We start from the raw sequence: 19,218 nt of genomic DNA on the forward strand, positions 1-19,218 counted from the left end.
ATGCAGCCCACGAACATGATGAGGATAAGAATGCACTAATGCACATTTCATTCATCCGAGTTCATGGCAGACTCTGACAGAACAGGAGAAAACAAGTATTTCTCTTCAACTTCTTCTGCTGTAGTCATCATAGCTCACAAACCTTTCTAACACTGACAAATCCAGCAGGTATCAAGGAACACAACAGCCTCAGAAGAGGTTATAAAAACATTAACACCATAAACCACTATCAACTTACCAGGCAAAAAGCCTGCTACAGTCACACTGTAGCGAAAACACTGATTGGAGACTGTGCCATAATCACAATTATTGCAATAGTTGCAACGAACTTGCGATCTTGTTCCTTTAAAGATGGGAAACAACAGTACTCGCAGTCAGTTTCCATTTTCAAAGTGACTTCTTTTTTTGCAAGAGCCAGTCTGCAATCAGTTTGTGATTGATTGAGGTGAAGTTGGCATTGGCATAGAGTCTGTGTGGTTAATGGGCGATTAACTGTCATAAAATGGTAAAAATTGCAAGTCTGCTGTCATCTGTTGTAAATCTGTTGCAACAGATGACAGCAAGATGCACAGAAATTCACATTAACTGCTCGCATTTAGAGTTCAGCCAGAGCCTCATACACACAGAAATTCCTGTTCAGATGGTGACATAGTTACTGCAGGATGGAGATTTAACTGCAAAATGAAATGGGAAATAAACAACCTCGATTTCACATGGGAACATAACCAGAATATAACCAGTGTAGGCCCCTGTTACAAGGAGACATGCTGCAGATGTGTTGCGTTCGTCAGTGCAGACTGACTCAGACTGATTGCAATGTGCCGGCAGTTTGAATTTGTTTATAAATGACATGGCGGTTGCTTGCAAACCAGTTGGTTATCCAATCTGTCTGAGAGTTCAGTCAGTCTGAGTTGGACTGTGATTGTTTGGAGAAAGGTTGCCTCCCATCAGGTGAAATGTGCAGTCGCCTCATGATGGAAACTGATTGATACTGTTGCATGTTTAAACACTTGGTGACCAGTTGGTAGCTGCAACTACTTGCAATTGGTTATTTTATATATGATATTTATATACTTATTTTTTATTTACTAGTTGCAAGGAGGTTGCCTTCCTTTTTGTACTTTAGTGTGACTAAATACGAAATCCCTAAATCTGCACTAAGTTAAATGCTTTTGCCAGAGGTCCCTTCCTTCCTGTTAAAAGGGAGTTTTCATTCCCATTTTCGCCATGTGGTTGCTCATAAAAGGTTGTTTGACAGTTAGGGTTTCTCTGTATTATTGTAGGATCTCTAACTTGCAATATAAAGTATCTCAAGGTGATTGTTGTTGTGATTTGAAATATTAGAGAACCACATGACCTGTGAATGACCTGAAACTACCTACATTTAGTCAGTTTCTTGTCTCCATGCTTGTGCACTGTAGGACTATGAGTAATCAGCATGACAAGTACAAGTGTGGAGGCACTAACTGGTTGGCACCTTGTTATACTGTCAAGGATGTCTCCACCTCTCTATATGGCCTGAGAAAGGTCGCCCTCATCTTCCTAGGAGACAGGTTTTAGAGTGACAGGGGTATTTTAGGACTGGTGGTGAGAGAAGGGATGGTTTATCTGCTCACTCTGTTGTTCTTTCCAGGCTGACTGTAATATAATTTTCACAAAGAATGAGAGGAATATACAGCAGCTTTAATCTGACTGTGATTCTTTATTATGTTTTGGGTTTGTAACAGAGAGCAGAAGAGGTAGAAATAGACAAATGCTGACGTTTGGCTCGAATTTAAGTCACCCAAATTGAGTTATACCTCCCGATGAATGCATTTGATTAAACCCATTTCTTGGAGATGTGCTCCTGCTCTGCCTTCACTGCAGTCTGTCCAGGAATGAAAGGCACGGATGATGCTCGCCTGTTTCCTCCACGGTCCATTTTCACTGGCAGTGGCCCACAAACAAGCTGTGTGAGTGAAGCAGAGAAAAAGAGAGGGAGCAGAGAGGGAGGGAGACTGTCTGTGTTTGCGCACATTTTCCCTCTGTGGCACGTCGCCGGTTTGGTACACAGAGTTCCACCTGGCATGGCTTCACACACGCACACTTCAGTGCACATGCAGCTTTGAGCACGGTGTGAAAAAGCGACAAGGAAGATTTTGCGCTGGCAAACACAGAGAGTCAGATTGCACACTTACAAGCAAATGCATTTTAAAAACCTGCTCTCAGAGCTGCAACCAAATATTTTAGATTGCAGGGTTCTCTCTGCAGTGAGTACAGTGGATAGATAGAAGTATTGATTGCTCAGTCAGTCAGGTCCATCCAGCAATTTGCTCTAGAAAAAGATATTTTGACTACTTTCCATCCATTTGCTTTGGGTTATCCAATTCAGGGCTGCAGGAGTTTGTGCCAGCTGTCATGTGGCAAAATGTGGGTTACACCCTGGACAGGTTACCAGTCTGTCGTGTGGCTAATACAGACAAATGATCATGTTACACTCACACCTATTCACGACAATGATCCTGTTCCGATGCCTTACTCGTGTGTACAGTACAAAAACATCTCAAATCAAGAAAATGAAATGTGATGAAAACACGTCACTGAATCACACACAATTACCTTTAATCAGAAAACCACTTTTGTTAATCATTCTAGTCATGATTGTATTCTGTTTGACAAAAATCAGAAGTAACGGAGCCTGTTTGAGATACGTTTAGAAAACCTTCCCCAGATAACTGCATAATAGGCGGCGGTTTCATTTTCTATGATTTCATTCCACTTCCAGTGAGATTTTTTTTAAGCAGGCTTCTGTACTAGATTTATTTTTGTAGCAGTTCTAATTTACTGTGACAGCTGTTTGTTAGTAATACGTACAGTATCTTGTCCTTCAATTAAATGTCTTGTTGTACTTTGTGTTTTGGTAAAATATGTATGCTCGCATTTCTCCATCATAAAAAAAAGATCAGCCTGTAAAATAATGTTTGAGAATGATGGGGAAACAGGACATTTTATTAATAACACGTTTGATCCGACTCTTTGTTTTCTTTGTGTTTCTCTCTCCAGAGAAACTCGAGCATCTCTGGGAGCACGAGGGGAATGTACCAAGTGTCAGAGCGACGTTCCTCTCCCAGCACAGGGTGGGTCAGCAACACACTGCTGTACATTCGACACATGAGTTATCCATTCATAGTACCATTGTACCATGAAGAGCTTTATGAAACACATGTTGATGTACATTGGAAACAGGATGCAAAAGCAAGATGCTGAGGCAGGCAATACTTCCAAAAAGCAAGCCTTCATTTTTTGACCCCCCGAATGTTACAATGTGTGACTGCTGGGGAAAAAACCCTCAAAAAACAGCAATGTGCACTTTCACTAAATGCATTTTCAATAACATAGTGACCGCTCGGGTTCTGATGGTAAATAATGTCTTGTGTTCTTCTACACAGTGTTACACGCAGATGTCAAATGTCCAGATGTTTATTCTCTGTATAAATCCTGCGCTCCACCCGAGCCTTAATCCTGAGGACCACACAAACAAAAAACACATTTTTCCCCTTTCTCTCATTTATTCATTTTATGCCATGATTTTGGTTTAAATTAATGATACTTCTTATTTAGGATTTCTATGGCTGAAGTAAAATTCATTTCAGTGTTCAAAACTAGGGTCATACACAAGTTCAAGAAGCTAACATTTGACAGGAGGGGCAGGCAAGAGACAAACTGTGGTCGAAAAACTAGTAGGATATCATACACAAGAGAATCACAAAGTCACAGAAAATACTGCACAGCTCTACAAAATGCTGAGAGTTTGGCAGAGGACGGAAGGAAGGAGGGCTCTATAAATACTAGGTGACTAATTGGCGGGAAAATAGAAACAAAGAGAGGAACTAGTTACCAGCTCAGAGATTTCAAAGTAAAGCAGGAAATTATTATATAGATCATCAACTTTATATATTTTTTTCCTTCTAACCAGAGCAAACAATCTGTAACAGATTTCATGTCAATTCATTTTTCAGTATTCCATGATATTGTTGTTTTTAAACTAAAGAGCTGATTTTTCAGGACTCGCATTGCTTCTTTGTGTCTGCCACATTGGACGTTATACAACCACTGGTTGTTATGGAAACTGGTTGGGGAAATTGTTTGCAAAGAAAGTGCTAAATCCCAAACCTTGCTAGCTTATTCCAATATAAACCTGTACTTTTTCACATCAGCCAAGCATCAGTACAGTTTGAGAAAGTGCAACGCAAGCTGGACATGTAGAAGGTTTGGCCTCAAAGTAAAAGTTGTGTCTCAGAGGTTTCAAATGGCGCAGAGAGGAGCCGACTGGTGTTTGTAGAAAAAGCCGACACATCCGTTCAAACGAGACTGCAGCAATGTGCTAGCAACTGAAGCAATCACAAAGAGGTTTTGGGGGAATATGTGTTTTTTACCTGCTGGTTGCCATGGGGTCACTGACTGTAGGCCTCTGTGACTAGCACTTTAGCGATCATGTTCCCAGTCGCTGCCACCAACCTCCAGCAATGACACATAACAGGTTGGGAAATACTCAGTTTTCCGTGATGGCTACTATTTACCAGATGGTGGCGGTGCAGTCTGTAGGCTTGTATGACTGGGGTCTTATTCACTGGATCCTGCATTGTCACCACGATAGTCATATGTTCAGAATGGCCGAAAAGTTAATGTCATGTGGTCAGTGATCATGTGTTTGCAAAGCCTTAACTGAGCGAATGTGAATTTATTTTTTTTAATATTGAGAGTAGACTGTTTAATCCAGAGTCCTAATGTGAAGATTTGTGAGCACAGTAGTCGCCAACTACTAATGAGAACATCAAATCTATAGTGTTGAAAACTGACTTAAAATTGAATCTATCCAAACCACATGTCACAGATGCTCTCAGTCAGTGGCAGCGCTGAGGCGCAGGTCAGACGTCTCACTACACGAGGTGTGACTGAAGTATTTCTGGGTCTCCACTGGAGATTTCAAACACATGGCGTGCCATCATGTACCCACCCAACTGTCATCCCCAGTTGGTGCGCGAATGTGTTCCCTTCTCTGACGTCACACAGAGCCTGTCAGGCCTTCCCCATTAAATAAGTGATGGCACGACACACGCACAGACGCCCGAGAACAACTGTGTGAGCCTTCTGCCTTCGGTTATTAATAGCTGTTTATAGGGATGGGTATCGATAAGATTTTCACGATTCCGATTCCATTTTCGATTCTGTTTAACGATTCGATTCTTTATCGATTCTCTTATCGATTCTTTTTTTAAAAGGAGAACACTAAGGTCGATTAGCTTAGAACTTTGTTTTATATCTTCTCTTTGAACAAGATAGAAATTTAGGAGTAGCATGGACTTACAAACCCAACAGTGAGATCTTAAGAGATCCAGCCTACGGCTCTTCAATGGGGTGTCACAGGGTCCCCGGGGAAAAAAATTGTAAATGTAAAATAATAAAATAAATATTCTTCTGTAGCAATAACAAAGTATAACATAAATTATTCTGTAGCAATGTCCCTGCCTACAATTAAACACATTCACTTACTGAAAATCGGGGGTATCTGCTGTGGCAGCCTTTAACCACAAACTTAGTCACTGCTCGGTGACATTCGTCTATCCTGGCCTGAAAGGAGATGCTACCGGTAGACTGCAGTGACAACTGCCAGCGAGCGCCAGCCAGACCCTGTCTGTCTCTCTCATCATGGTCACCTAAATGCACACTAATGGCAGGTTTTGTAATATAACACAAACATAATATGCACTGTTAGTTGATTATTTACCTGCCGTATTAACGGGAGAGGACGTGCAAACGTTACCGCTGCTGCTGGGTTGAGATTCACGAGTCCGGAGTGGAATTAAAAACACGACATTCATTTAAGGTCATCGTGTGTTTTGTGAGCAAATGCTTTTGCATATTCGTAGTGTTTCCTCCCTTAAATGAAATATCTACTTTACAAGTATTGCAAGTTGCCCTGTTGTCATCCGTTCTCGTAAAGTATGACCAAACTTTTTAGCGTTTGAGCTGCCGTGTTTCCTGCCAGGTAAATGACGCTCCACAACGTGGTGACGTCATTCGGGGCGACTGGAATCGATAAGGGAATCGTTTACAAAAATGGCAAACAATTCCAAGGAATTGAAACAGTGGGAACCGGTTTTCAACAAGAACCGGTTTTCGATACCCATCCCTAGCTGTTTAAGGATAAAGGTTGTATTCAGATGCCATTTTACAGGCAAAATTACTCAATTTGCACAACTTCCATTAAAACTTATAATCAAGATTTACTAAAGACACGCAATAAAAAGTTGCCAATCCAAAGTCACTGGTCACTGTTTTCCTTTAAGACTGTTTAAATAGACATTGCTGCACAAACATCAATCCAGAGTGAAAAAGAAAAGGACACCAGTCGTCAGTTTGCAAAAGTTTACACAAAACATTGTGAAACCTCATGAATGAACTTTCATGTATTTTGCTTCCTATTGCATAACATTAAGAATAACCTTGAAATTTTGGAAAAATTACACCCATCGATGTGACTCGGGTACATTTTATTTTCCTGAATTTCGCTGAAATGCCTTTAGGATGTCGTTGAATGTTATTCTGGATTTTGGGAAATGACTAATGGACCTGCTGATGTGCTCGTTCTTGATCACAGCTGTCTGTGTTTCAACAGAAATATTACAGAAACGGTGGTCACTTTATTAGGTACATTGTTTAACTACACATTATCACATACTGTCAAAGTTCGGCTGTGTGGCAGGATGTAGGACCCAAACGCAGGACTCAAACATGGGAAGTTACATGAAAACGGCAGCCATGACACACACCTAATCAACCGATCATACAGAAGCAACTCAGTGCATTAGGCATGTAGATATGGTGAAGACAGTCTCCTGAAGTTCAAACTAACCAGATAAAAAAGGTGAATTAAGTGGCTTTGGGCATGACATCGTTTTAACACCGTGTGAGACGGGCTGGTCTGAGTATTTCAGAAACTGCTGATCTGCCATGTTTTTCCCACACAGCTATCTCTTGGGATTGCAGCTAATGGTTTGAGAGAAAATATCCAGTAAGTATCAGTTCTTGCCACTTCAGTTCAGTTAATGATGCCAGAGGTTAGAGGAGAATGGCCAGACTGCTTTGCTACAACCCATCTACGTTTAGGTGCATCTCTGAACACACAACACTTCAAACCCTGATGTATTGTGATGAAGACGAAGTTACAGGATGAAGCATGAAGATCGGAAAGATGTTGGTTGGTCTGATGAGTGTTATTTGGATGGTAGGGTCTGAATGTAGTACAAACATTTAAAGCATGGATTCGTCCTTACTTGCATCAGTTTTTCAGACAGCTGGTTTTGTGATAGTGTGCTGGATATTTTCTTGGCGTACTTTGGGTTTCTTGAGGATGCATAAAAACAAAAACATGCTTACACTCTTTGTCAGCTTAGAAGTAAGAAACAGTGCCTGTGTTATTAGTAAAGGTCACCCCCACCCCATCAGGTTTGCTTGTTTGCAACCATAAATGGTGCTGCTTTTGGGAGATTATGGGTCAGTTTTGAAGTAAACTTGTCTAACACCTGTATTTGTCACAGAGCTTTCTCTGCACTGTCCAGGTCACTTGGTGAGGAAGGTTATCAGTGACCAGTTAGCCAGATCTAGTGTCAAGCTCTGTGCTTTGGGCACTGAGTTGTAAGCTTACTTGTATTTAACAGTCAACCAATTAGTAATGCTTTGCTTATTTGTCTACTCTGCTCAGGAGCTAGAAATTCACTAGTGTTTTACCCTTGTACGAATCCTTGACCATCAGGAGTGTTTTGCCCTGTGTTAACCAGTCAGTCTGCCGAATGTCTCTCTCTGTGTTTTTGACATCTACTTCGAGGCCCACCAGACTCATTTCATTGATGTTGTTGTCTTTTCACTTTTGCTCAGTCTCAGCTCTGGCTGACTCATTCATGTGTCCTGTTGTCTCGATTTGGAGAAGGATACAGTATTCATACTCTTGGCTTCTGTCTCTCTGGGACTCACTGATAGATATCTTCTTGCACTTCTCTATCAACTTCTGTTAGCAACTCAAGTCTCTCCGGGCTTTCTTGAGAGACTTTAGTCTGGATAGTTCCTTCTCCTTGCAGTGGCATTAAAGAGCTCATTGGAGTCTGTGATACTACTGGTAGCATTCATAGTGTTAACTGTGTTACCATGTACCAGTATCTCTACCAGTGGGACCACTGTCTGTCAGTGAGCTGGAGGGGTTGCAGCTAAGAGGTTGACTGTGTTTAGACTTGCTGCAGTTTTCATCCTCAGTTCGGTGGATGCAGCTGTCACGACTGCTGGTGCAGTATTATGTAGCTCTTTACCACCATGTATGCAGAGTTCCCACTCTGTTATTCATCTATTATTACTGCTGTTTTTTTGTATGTAGTGTCATCCAAGAAAACCTTTTATAACTGTACACTGTACAGATGTAACGGTGTCACGTTCTTGGTGCAAGTCTTTTCATATTGATTTACTTGTTAGTTATTTTTGTAAGATGAGACAGAAGGGAGCTGCTTGTTGAGCTGTTTATTATTTACTGTTTGATGCTATGTGGACTCTGAAATTACCAATTCTTCCTCATAGTCTCTTATTTTATATATATATATATATATATATATATATATATATATATATATATTCATTTCACATTATAGGTATTTATTGATTTTAATATTGGTGCAGTCTGTCATGTTGATGATGTTGCAGCTTCACAAACAGCTTGTTAGACTGCAGTTTAGTCCAGGTTTGTCCCAGTTTTGTTGTTTAAACGATAAAGTGAGATCATCATTTTAATTTTAGAGAATATAAATTGATGTTTATGGTATTTTATGGATTTCTACTTTGGCGCATCCTGACTTGGAATTTCTGGTTAGTGTCATCTGCTGTATTACCTGTGATTCTCTTACACTTTTATTCTTATAATGATGCATGGAGACGTTTTTGCTCTCCTTGTTATGCTGAGAAAAAGAAGCACTGAGATGGAAGAAAGAGAGAAAAAGAAAAATGTCCTACTTTTGAAAGGCTGATAACTGTAACTGCTTATTGCTTGAGGTAGCTGGGAGGTTATTTTAAGGACTGTATTAGCTCGTATTCACAAAAGTCACCCTGATTTGACAATAAGTAACCTGAAGTGCGGCTCTTCCTCCTTGGTGACACTAGCTTACCTGTTCTGTCATACTCTATAGCAGCACTCATGTTGTCTTCAATGGACCTCTGAGGATATTAGTCTTTGTTAGCAATGCCCTGAGGCCTTTACTGATCAGAAGAACATGAACATGTAGCTAATGAATTTAAAGTAGCTACAACAGTGAAGTCTTTTGTGTATTTGAGACTTTTGTGTGTAGCAATTGTATGTTTGAATGTGCCATTAAATTGGTCGACTTAAATCCAGCATCCGCATGGGGAAGGCCTGAATGAGGTGGGAATCACCATACATCCCACGATACGATATTATCACAATACTTAACGCACGATACGATATTATTGCAATTTTTTTTTTAAATATTTTGCAATATTCAGATTCTGTACATCAAGGTAAACTTTATCAATATTCATTTTATCTAATATCAAAGTCTGCACTCAGTCTTTCTCTCATGTCAGTCAGTTTTATTGTTGACAAACTGAACAGTTTGTATTACAGTCTAGTCCAACTTAACTGAATGCAACCATCTGGTACAATTATAGCTATTCTGAACTATGCAATTTATGAAAACTATGCAGCCGATTCAGCAACTGAAGAATTTGAAAGTAAATTAAAACAAAATATAATTTTACATTAAATAAAAAGTTTTAAACTTAATTAAAATAAAACATGTCTTAAATTAAAATAAGTAAACTGTCATGTTTATTGCTGCCAAAAAAAAGTTAAACACATTTGGACAGTGAAGGAATGTCAGGATTCTTGCTCAGAAAAAGGATCAACATGCTCTGACGTCAGAGTTCCAGTCCACAAAAACCTTTTTTGTAACAAAATATCGATTTCTGCTGTCCCTGTATCGATACATTATTAGCAAACAAAATATCACGATACTACACAGTATCGATTTTTTCCCCCCACCCCTACTATTGATGCTGTCATGGTATCTTAGTTGTTTTGCAAATTTGTTACACTTACATACAAAGTTTAATATTATACAAAGATAACCTGAATGAATGCAAAATCCAGTTTTTAGATTGTGATTTCATTTATTTAGGGAAATAAATGTTATCCAAGCCTACCTGTCTGAAAAGGTCATTGCTTTCTAAACCTAATAACTGGCTGTGCCATCTTTGGCAGCAAGAACTACAATCAAGGGTTTGTGATAACTGGCAATGAGTCTTTCACGGCTGTGGAGGAATTTTGGCCCACTCTTGTTTGCAGAATTGTTGTAATTCAGCCACAGTGGAGCATTTTTGCACATGAGCGGCCTGTTTCAGGTCATACCAAAGCATCTCAATCAGATTTAAGTCCAAACTTCGACGAGGCTGCTCCAGAACCTGCTGGTATGTTTTGGATCATTGTCCTGCTTCATAACCCAAGTGTTTCTTGAGCTTCATGGTGTGACCTGATGGCCAGGCATTTTGGTCAGTAGTGCACGGATGCCATTTTTGCCCAGCCTCTTTCTTATTGTTAAATCGTGAACTCTGACCTTAAGTGAGACAAGTGAGGACTGTACTTCTTTAGTTTTTGTCTGATGATCTGAAACATGTGTGACAAATGTGCAAAAAAACTAAGACTGAACTAACTTACTCCTTCAAATAGCTCCCGTAAAAAACAACCAAAAGACTCCCACAACTTGTCATATTTACGTTGCATTTCAAGTGTAAGCTTTTTTTGTAGACACTGTTAGTTACTTTTGGACCAATTGGTCTCTAGCTTCATTTTTAACAGATTGGTTTGATAATTAGGTCTCTGCATGAAAGCCAGCAAAGCTATTTTCTATAATATCTGCTATATGTATGTGAATTATTATGTTTGTATTTGTTCAAAATTATTACCACAGTAAGTCTTGTTATTAGATGTAAGATGGGTCATCTATATGTTAGACAATTCAATAAAAACAAACTCTTGTAGATTACCCTCCCTTGTATTTTTTTTCTGCAGAGCATCAGGGAGGATCAAGTCTGTCTCGCAAGGCTCTGGAGGTTACGACAGTGATAGCGTTGAGATGCATCCCATGGAGGACTGTCCTGAAGCTCAGTACTATCACATGCAGTGCCGGTTGAATGAGGGGGGTTACGAACGCTCACCCGGATGCGGCTCGAGAAACTGGGGTCTTCGTAAACAGGCTATCCAGAACTGGCAGCGGCGACCTTACAGGAACAGCACTGAAGGCGAGGAGGGAGACGTATCTGATGTGGGTTCCCGAACCACCGAGTCTGAAGTGGAGATGTGGGAGCAAGAGAGGAGGGCTGTGGCGGAAGTCCAGCAGTCTGCTGCGCCCTATTCTCACAGCAGAGCAGCATACCGCCCCAACGCCGGTAAGGGCTCTTTGGAAAGTTGTTAATGTAGACAGATGGGTAACAGATGGGCGTAGCCACGGTGACAGGTCACCCATCGATTTCTGAACTGCGGTTGTTGAAGCCAGAGTTGTTGGCTGTTTAGTATTGTGGCCATTCTCATCTTGTTTTTGCCAGATGTTTTTTTTCCCAGAGTCAGATGTGACGGTGGAGGGCTGCTACTGGATCTGCCTAGCTAGCTTGTTTTCAAGCTGCATTGACAAACTTCTGGGTGCACAGATACATTTACCTGCTAATTGTTCTGAGTAACATATAAATAAGAAAAAAAAATAGTGTTTTGTTCATCAAAACTAGCATAGCCTTCTTGGATAGCCTCCAGTTTACTGTTATTTGATGCTGATCAGCGTCTCTAGCTGCCCTTGCAGACAGATGGCAGCCTAGCCTGTATCCACTTTCTGTTGACATATTAAATTTTGCTGTGAAGTTGGATAGATATTTTACATTAAAAGTCTAAGGGGATTAACTCACTGTAGGACCTGCATTTTTTAGTACTTTGTTGGCTTGATTTTCAGGTCCCAGATGTTGGTGCTTGTTTGTCAAGTGCAGGAAAATTAGTAGAAATCTCCATCCTGTAAATCCGACACTCCCTACAATTTAATATCTGGGAGCCAGGATTCAGAGTCGAGGCCTTGAAATGAGTCCCATAATAGAAGTGACAGATGTAGATCTGGGTCAGCTTGCTGTAATGTAATATTGCTGGAGCTGCGTCAGTGGCCGAAGCTCGTTCTACAAACTGATTGGGGTTCATCACTGAGGCCTTTTATCTGCTGCAGGTCTCGTGTGATATTCATGCAAGACAAGGAAAAAATCTATACCATCTGAGAAAACAAAGTTAAATAAATTGTATTTAAATCAATAAATAACATGAAAATAGGTACAAATGATTAAAAACTCTTAATATTGGACCACACATATGCTTATTGTGTTTGCGGTGCAGGTACACAGCTTCAGTTCAGTTGCGGTGCATCAGGGGTCATCAGGAAGATGGCTCCATCTGCAGTGTTGGAGCTAAATGCAGCTTCTTTACGTTTGCTTCCGATAAGCAAAATAAATGAAGCAACGAGGGACAAGATAAACGCACAAAGTTTAGGGTCTATAAATATTTCTAGCAGGCTCACAGGCTAATGTTATCCAACACAATTTAAAATCTCGAGTCCTTTTTAATGAGATGTTTTGCCACCGTTTCTGTTGTAGATGCTGAGAAAATCAAGTCAAACATTGCTGCAGGTGACTCTGCTGTTCTTCCTCTATGTGCCTTTGTGCGTTGCGATATTTGTCTGTCATATTGTCTCAGTTCCTCCCCTCATACTAGGTTTTGTGCTCAGCCAAGCTAGGCAGCTAGTCTTTCCTGCACAACTGAAATCCACCACAGATTGTGCATTTCTCTCTTAACTTCTTGTAATGCCAAGATCTTTGAACTCACTGCTGTGGCTCCTCCATCTTTTCCACCTGCTGTTGGGATTTTAAATACCAGTTGGACTGGGGCGGTCTGCGAAGAAGCAAAACTGGGCCAAATCTCTGACAAATTCGTGTAAACTGCTATAACGGCCCCATTAATACAAAAGATTCCTCTCATCATGTTACTGGCATCCCTCTGCTCTGACGTAGTCCCTCTTATCGGGAGAGTCTCTGCCAGGTTGTGATGGAGGTTTATGTATCTACAAGCAAAGACAGAGTTGTTTTCCCAGCATGCAACACACAGTTTGGCTTCTTTTCTTTTTTTTAGTTCACTTGGCAATCTTGAGCGTAGGTGGTGTGTGTGTGTGTGTGTGTGTGTGTGTGTGTGTGTGTGTGTGTGTGTGTGTGTGTGTGTGTGTGTGTGTGTGTGTGTGTGTGTGTGTGTGTGTGTGAGAGAGAGAGAGAGAGACAAAGAGAGAGTGAACGAGGAACAGTGAGAGTGTAAGCAATGGTTCGCAGCCCTGTTGGTTTCGAGCGGACGCCTTCCAAGGCCAAAGACGAAATGAGTCATCTCGGAGCAATCTTGCTAAGAGGAATGGACACATGATGTCAGCCGATAGATAAAAACCCACAGAATGAAAAGATGAGAAGGTGAAAAAAGAGCAATGTTAATTAGTGTCCTTCAGAAAGTTGGCGCCACCGTGTGACAGAATGTTTTTTTTCTTTTTTAAAGAGGATTTAAAGTATTTTGTAAGAGTCTCAACTCACCCATCATTTCTTTTACATTTTGCTAGAAAAATGGGAAACAGTTGCAGTGATTTATTGAAATGTGCAAACATACATGGAAATAAGCATACAGGGCAAAAACACAGTGTGTGTAACTTTACTGACCTTGAAAGTCAGAGTTTAACCTGGCCGCCTTTATTTTTCAACCTAAGAAGGTTCAGGCTGTGTTGAAATAGTGTTTAAAAAAATTAGGAATAGTTCTTCAGGCTTCTTAAAAGACATTCAAAGCGCTTCTTTGAAGGTAAAGTATTGTCAAAAATCAAAATGGTTCTTGTCTGTGTTCATAATTCCCTCAGTTTTGACAAAACCCCACAGTGTAAATGTAGCCTGAAACAAGATTTCTGACAATGCTTCAGTGAACTGTCAGCTGGATTTCTTCCCTATATCTTAAGGATTTGACTTTCAGATACTGTTAATTGTTAATCTATGCTAAATAGTTATTTCCTCCACATGTCCAGCTTCCTCATTATGTTTTGAAAGTACACCATATTCCAAGATGTTCCAAATTTTTGGCTAATAGATCTTTGGGAGTCACCTTGTTGTTGCAAAAATAATATTTGATGCTTGTCAAAGTGTAATCTTTGGTATTTTTCTTAGATTCAACTAAAGAAAGGGGTGCTTTACTAAGTTGTAAACACAGCACGGTTCCTCCCTTGACTAGGGTGCTTTCGTATGCTTGACTGATTCATAGATCAGTGCTAAGTGGTTTAACACACAACCCCCCCCCCCAAACATTCCTCTGAAAGAGTGAGTGAACAAGCAGATGTTTAGAAAGCTATTGAACTATTGTTTAAGACCACTTTCTTTTAAAACAAAAGACAAAGTCTGGCTCCTTTAAAGCAAAATATAAAGAAATGAGTGTTGGCTCAAGATTTTTGCACAGTACTGTATTTGCACAATAATTTTGTTAATCTAGTTCGATTAGGAACTGGATTAAAGACTCTTCTATTCCCACAGGTCGGTCTGAAGGCGTCTACAGCAAGCCATGCAGACATGAAAAGAGTCCTTCAAAATCCAATGAGGTGATCAGTCCAGAGATCCTGAAGATACGTGCTGCCCTCTTTTGTATCTTCACCTACCTGGATACTAAGACCCTGCTGAGAGCTGCTGAGGTCTGCCGCAATTGGAAGTTTGTGGCCCGCCACCCAGCCGTGTGGACCAGAGTGCTGCTAGAGAACGCTCGCATCTCTTCCAAGGTGCTTAGTGAACATGAAGATATTGTGATATATGTAACAGTCAAGATAACCATGTGCTTACTGTTATTATTTAAGGTGTATTTTCTTATGTACATGTATTTTTTTTTCTCAGTTTCTTAGCACAATGTCTCAGTGGTGCACTCAGACGCACTCTCTGATCCTGCAAAACCTTAAACCAAGACAGCGGGGCAAGAAGGAAACCAAGGAGGATTACCTGAAAAGCACACGGTGAGGCACACATCCAACATATAGCTGCCAGAGACTGCATGTAAAATATGGTCACTCCCACCACAGTGTCTTCCACTGCTTTGTGGATTCGCGTTTTGATGTTGTTGCTAACTTAGTTTCACCTTCAGACAAGAGGGTGGAATGCTAAGCTATCAGCTAATGTCAGCAAGCTATGGACTGTATGAAAAGCTCTCAGAGACGCAGTGGAGAGGTGCAGTTGAATGACTTGAACTGTCCGTGGTAAAATAATTCAAAGCTTTAAATCTTAACTCAAAAATGGATGAGTTGTTAAAAAAAAACTTCAGCTACAAAAACCAAAAATCTGACTTTTAGTATGCTTATTTTTCACTGTTGGACAGTTTAACATGAGAGCTCATGGTGAAAACCTCAAGCAGGCCATGTGATAAAAAGCCCTGGAGCTCGCTGCTCGGCCGATAAGCTCAGTTCCTCTTTTCAAATCCCTGCCTAGTGGCTCATTCACACCTGGTACTGCAGTGTGTGTTGTTTTGGCTTTATTAAGCATTGCTGTGCAAACTGTCAAACTAAGTGACATACCAAATGACTCCTCAAAGAGTGATTGATAAGCGGAAGCTACCAGGAGAAGGATAATTGATGAATACTGACATTTCCGTGCTGCCTGATTATGCTCGGCATGTAAAAGATCAGTTATGATTTCCTGGAAGTAGAAAAGTAGATATTTGATATGAGTGGACGAGTGGAACGTGGAGTGAAGGAAACGAATTAGAGTTAAGTAGGTGCTCCCAGGTTACGCTGATACAACTTGGATATGCTGCAAATGTTAGTGGACCCTTTTTTGTTATATTCTATAAATGGTACTTTTGGAGTGTCAAAAGGCAAAAAAATCACTTTGTCTTTTTCTGTTGACCTTCCCTTAAATCTCTGTCTAAGTGGCTGTCTGGAGGAGGGTCTAGAGGCGTTGTTAAAGGCCACAGGAAGTAACCTGCTGATACTGAAGATTTCACACTGCCCCAACCTGCTGACTGATCGCTCCCTTTGGCTGGCCAGCTGCTACTGCCGAGCCCTTCAGGCTGTAACATACAGGTAGACTCTCACACTGACATCCAGGTCCTGTCTTTTGTGAAATAACGTACACTCAGACCGCTCTATAAAAACAAATAGAAACTATCCTGCTTTTTATCCCGAAGTCATGCTCTAATCTGTATAATATTGTGTGCAATTTGGTTATTTGTGCATATTTATTCTGTTTCAGGAGTGCCACAGATCCAGTTGGTCAGGAGGTTATCTGGGCCCTTGGAGCTGGATGTAGAGACATTATATCCCTACAGGTGGCGCCATTACATCCATGGTAACACACTCCATCTCATACCCAGAAACTCTGTTAAAATATGGGATTGCAAACAAATGAATGAACATTTCAAACCCAGTCTTTTCCCTTCAGCCAACAACCCGCTCGCTTCAGTAACCGATGTCTGCAGACCATTGGAAGATGCTGGCCGCACCTCCGTGCTCTTGGTGTGGGCGGTGCTGGGTGTGGGATTCAGGGACTGGCCTCATTGGGTAAACTAGAATAATAATTCCTCTCCTTAGCGATTACAAATTAGAGTTTGAGCTTCACTGATCTAATTACTTTGTGAGTCTTGTCCATTCTTTGTTGTCCTGACATTATTTAGTTTAAAAGACCTGCATTTCTGCTACAGCTCCTATAAATATAAGTGAGTCTTTGTGTCCTGCAGTAACCTCTGCTGTGTTTTATTTTGAAATCCTCCCTCTCTGCAGCGAGGAACTGCATGCGCCTGCAGGTGTTAGAGTTGGACCATGTGAGTGAAATCAACCAGGAGGTGGCAGCAGAGGTTTGCAGAGAGGGCTTGAAGGGCCTCGAGATGCTGGTGCTCACCTCCACACCAGTCACCCCGAAAGCCCTGCTCCACTTCAACAGTGAGTTTGAAAAATAAAAATAAAAAATAGATCAGGCTAAGTAGCTTTGCAGTTAACTAGTGTGGCTGTGTAGTCAATAATATTAAAGCAGAACTCTAAGCAGAGCCATGTTTTTGCTGTTACATTACTGCCGGTGTTGTTACTTATGTGTGTTAACGCTCCTTCCATTTATGTAGGTGTTTGCCGCAACCTCAAATCCATTGTGGTTCAGATCGGTATAGAAGATTACTTTGAGGACCCGAACAGCCCAGAAGCTAGAAAACTGTTTGATGAGATGGTTAACAAGCTCCAGGTAACAGCACCTTTGTGTCTCACAGTCCACCCACACTTCACATACATAGTTTGATACACCAGTTTTTCTACTGATGAGACATCCAGTACTGTTCACAGACAAAATCAAGTTACAGGCATTCATTACTCAAGAGGAGGAAACCAACAGAAACCCAAACCTGCCTGCTAACCTCTCAGTTAAAATTAAATTTCCCATTTTTAGAAAATGCAGTGCATGATTGAGGTGACCTGTGGAAGTTCACACCGAGGTGATTTTAGTGACTTTAGATACTGATCGCTGTTTGAGCCAGGCGAGCTGGTCTGAGTATTTCAGAAACTGCTTTTTTTACTCAAACATCCCCACACAACCATCTCTGCAGTTTACAGAGATGGTCTGGAAAATAGGAAGTATCCAGTGAGCAGCAGCTCCTACAGTGAAGATACCTTGTTGATGTCAGAGGTTAGAGGAGAATGACCGGACTACTTTGAGCTGATAGGAAGGCAACCATGAGGTATGCAGAAGCGCAACTACAACAGCAGAACACCACACAGGGTGCCATCTCAAACTGGTTTCTTGAACGTAACATTGAGTTCACTGTAGTCAAATGACCTCCACAGTCAGCAGATCTCAATCCAGGAGAGGAACTTTAGGATGCAGTGGCAAAGGGGATTCACATCATGGACGTGCAGCTGACAAGTCTGCAGCAGCTGTGTGATGGTGTCATGTCAATATGGGCATATCATCACACCAGCACCTTGAAGAATTAAGGCAGTTTTGAAGGCCAAAGGAGGTCGAGCCTGCTACTGATGGAAACTTTATTCTGTGTTATTTCCTTCTAAAAACATGCAGCCAAACACAATGTGACTGTCAAACAAACCACGAGCACCAGAAAATGTGCCAAGATGGCGCCACCTTATCTCGCTGTTGTTTTGCATCTCTGTGTTCTTCTGCTGTTGTCGTTTTCCTCTCAGGCAAAGCACAGCTGACTTAGTGCTGTTCTGTCAAACATCCAGAATAAATAAAAAGAGTTTAGCCAATGAGAGCAAGACGTTTTTGTTTAAATAACTGTACAGTATCAGTTTGTATTATTGTTTGTTAGTGTAACTTTTATGTAGGAGTGAATATGATTTGTAATTTGGAAACATAACTCCTTATATACACCCCCCACTCTTTGTCAGCCCCCGTTATGAGTCTTCCTGAATGAGCAGTTACTATTTTACTAAAGTAACAGCCATTCATTCATCAAAGGTCGACTGTGCAATGTCAATGTCTGACATTGTAGTTACTGTATCTGGTAACAAAGGTCCTGTATACACATGACTAAGAGTTAGGTCAATAGTTGTTAAGTGGGTACAGTGCATCTATCTTTATCACAGTTGCATACCATTAGACCATGACTCAGTCCTCAAAGCCCCAGTGATGGTTTGTTGTGGATGTGCTGCTGCTATGCTGCCAAGATGCTCTGGCTGTTGTTGAAGCTTAACACACACACACACACACACACACACACACACACACACACACACACACACACACACACACACACACACACACACACACACACACACAAAGCTGTAGAATCAAGAGATTTTTTTAGTTTGAGGTATTTTTTTCTTTTCTCTCCAAAAGGTGCAAACAGCTCTGATTCACTTTTATCCCTCCTTCCTCACGATTGCTGTGGAGAAAGAAACATCAAAGTGAATCATCTGTTTTGTCAAACAAGTCATGTAAAGGTGAAGCATAAAGGGCAAAAAAGGTGCATCTGTACGAAAATAAAAGAGCATGACGAGATGGAGATTTATAGAGGATAGACTATTTGGCCTGCAGGTATTTAGAGATAAGTCATACACACCGTGTGTCTCTACAGGAAATGAGATTATGATATCGCACTCTCTTTTACTT

General features: G+C 40.9%; 1 protein-coding gene across 5 annotated transcripts in view; it reads left to right on the forward strand.

Moving 5' to 3' along the window:
- The window catches only part of fbxo41 (F-box protein 41), a 66,169-nt gene that overhangs the window by 42,337 nt on the left and 4,614 nt on the right, over positions 1–19,218 (forward strand). For 4 of the 5 annotated variants that reach the window (XM_040024071.1, XM_040024072.1, XM_040024073.1 and 1 more), the window contains exons 5-13: positions 3,043–3,116; positions 11,105–11,481; positions 14,662–14,900; positions 15,013–15,128; positions 16,038–16,190; positions 16,360–16,455; positions 16,549–16,667; positions 16,887–17,045; positions 17,222–17,337. In XM_040024071.1, the coding sequence (XP_039880005.1) occupies positions 3,043–3,116; positions 11,105–11,481; positions 14,662–14,900; positions 15,013–15,128; positions 16,038–16,190; positions 16,360–16,455; positions 16,549–16,667; positions 16,887–17,045; positions 17,222–17,337 (1,449 nt within the window). Of the gene's footprint in view, positions 1–3,042; positions 3,117–11,104; positions 11,482–14,661; positions 14,901–15,012; positions 15,129–16,037; positions 16,191–16,359; positions 16,456–16,548; positions 16,668–16,886; positions 17,046–17,221; positions 17,338–17,695; positions 19,217–19,218 lie in introns of those variants that run through there. The other variant, XM_040024076.1, reaches the window with a different exon arrangement.

The sequence above is a fragment of the Simochromis diagramma genome, unplaced genomic scaffold (assembly GCF_900408965.1).
Source record: "Simochromis diagramma unplaced genomic scaffold, fSimDia1.1 OVJJ01000302.1, whole genome shotgun sequence".
In the NCBI taxonomy this organism is placed as follows: domain Eukaryota; kingdom Metazoa; phylum Chordata; class Actinopteri; order Cichliformes; family Cichlidae; genus Simochromis; species Simochromis diagramma.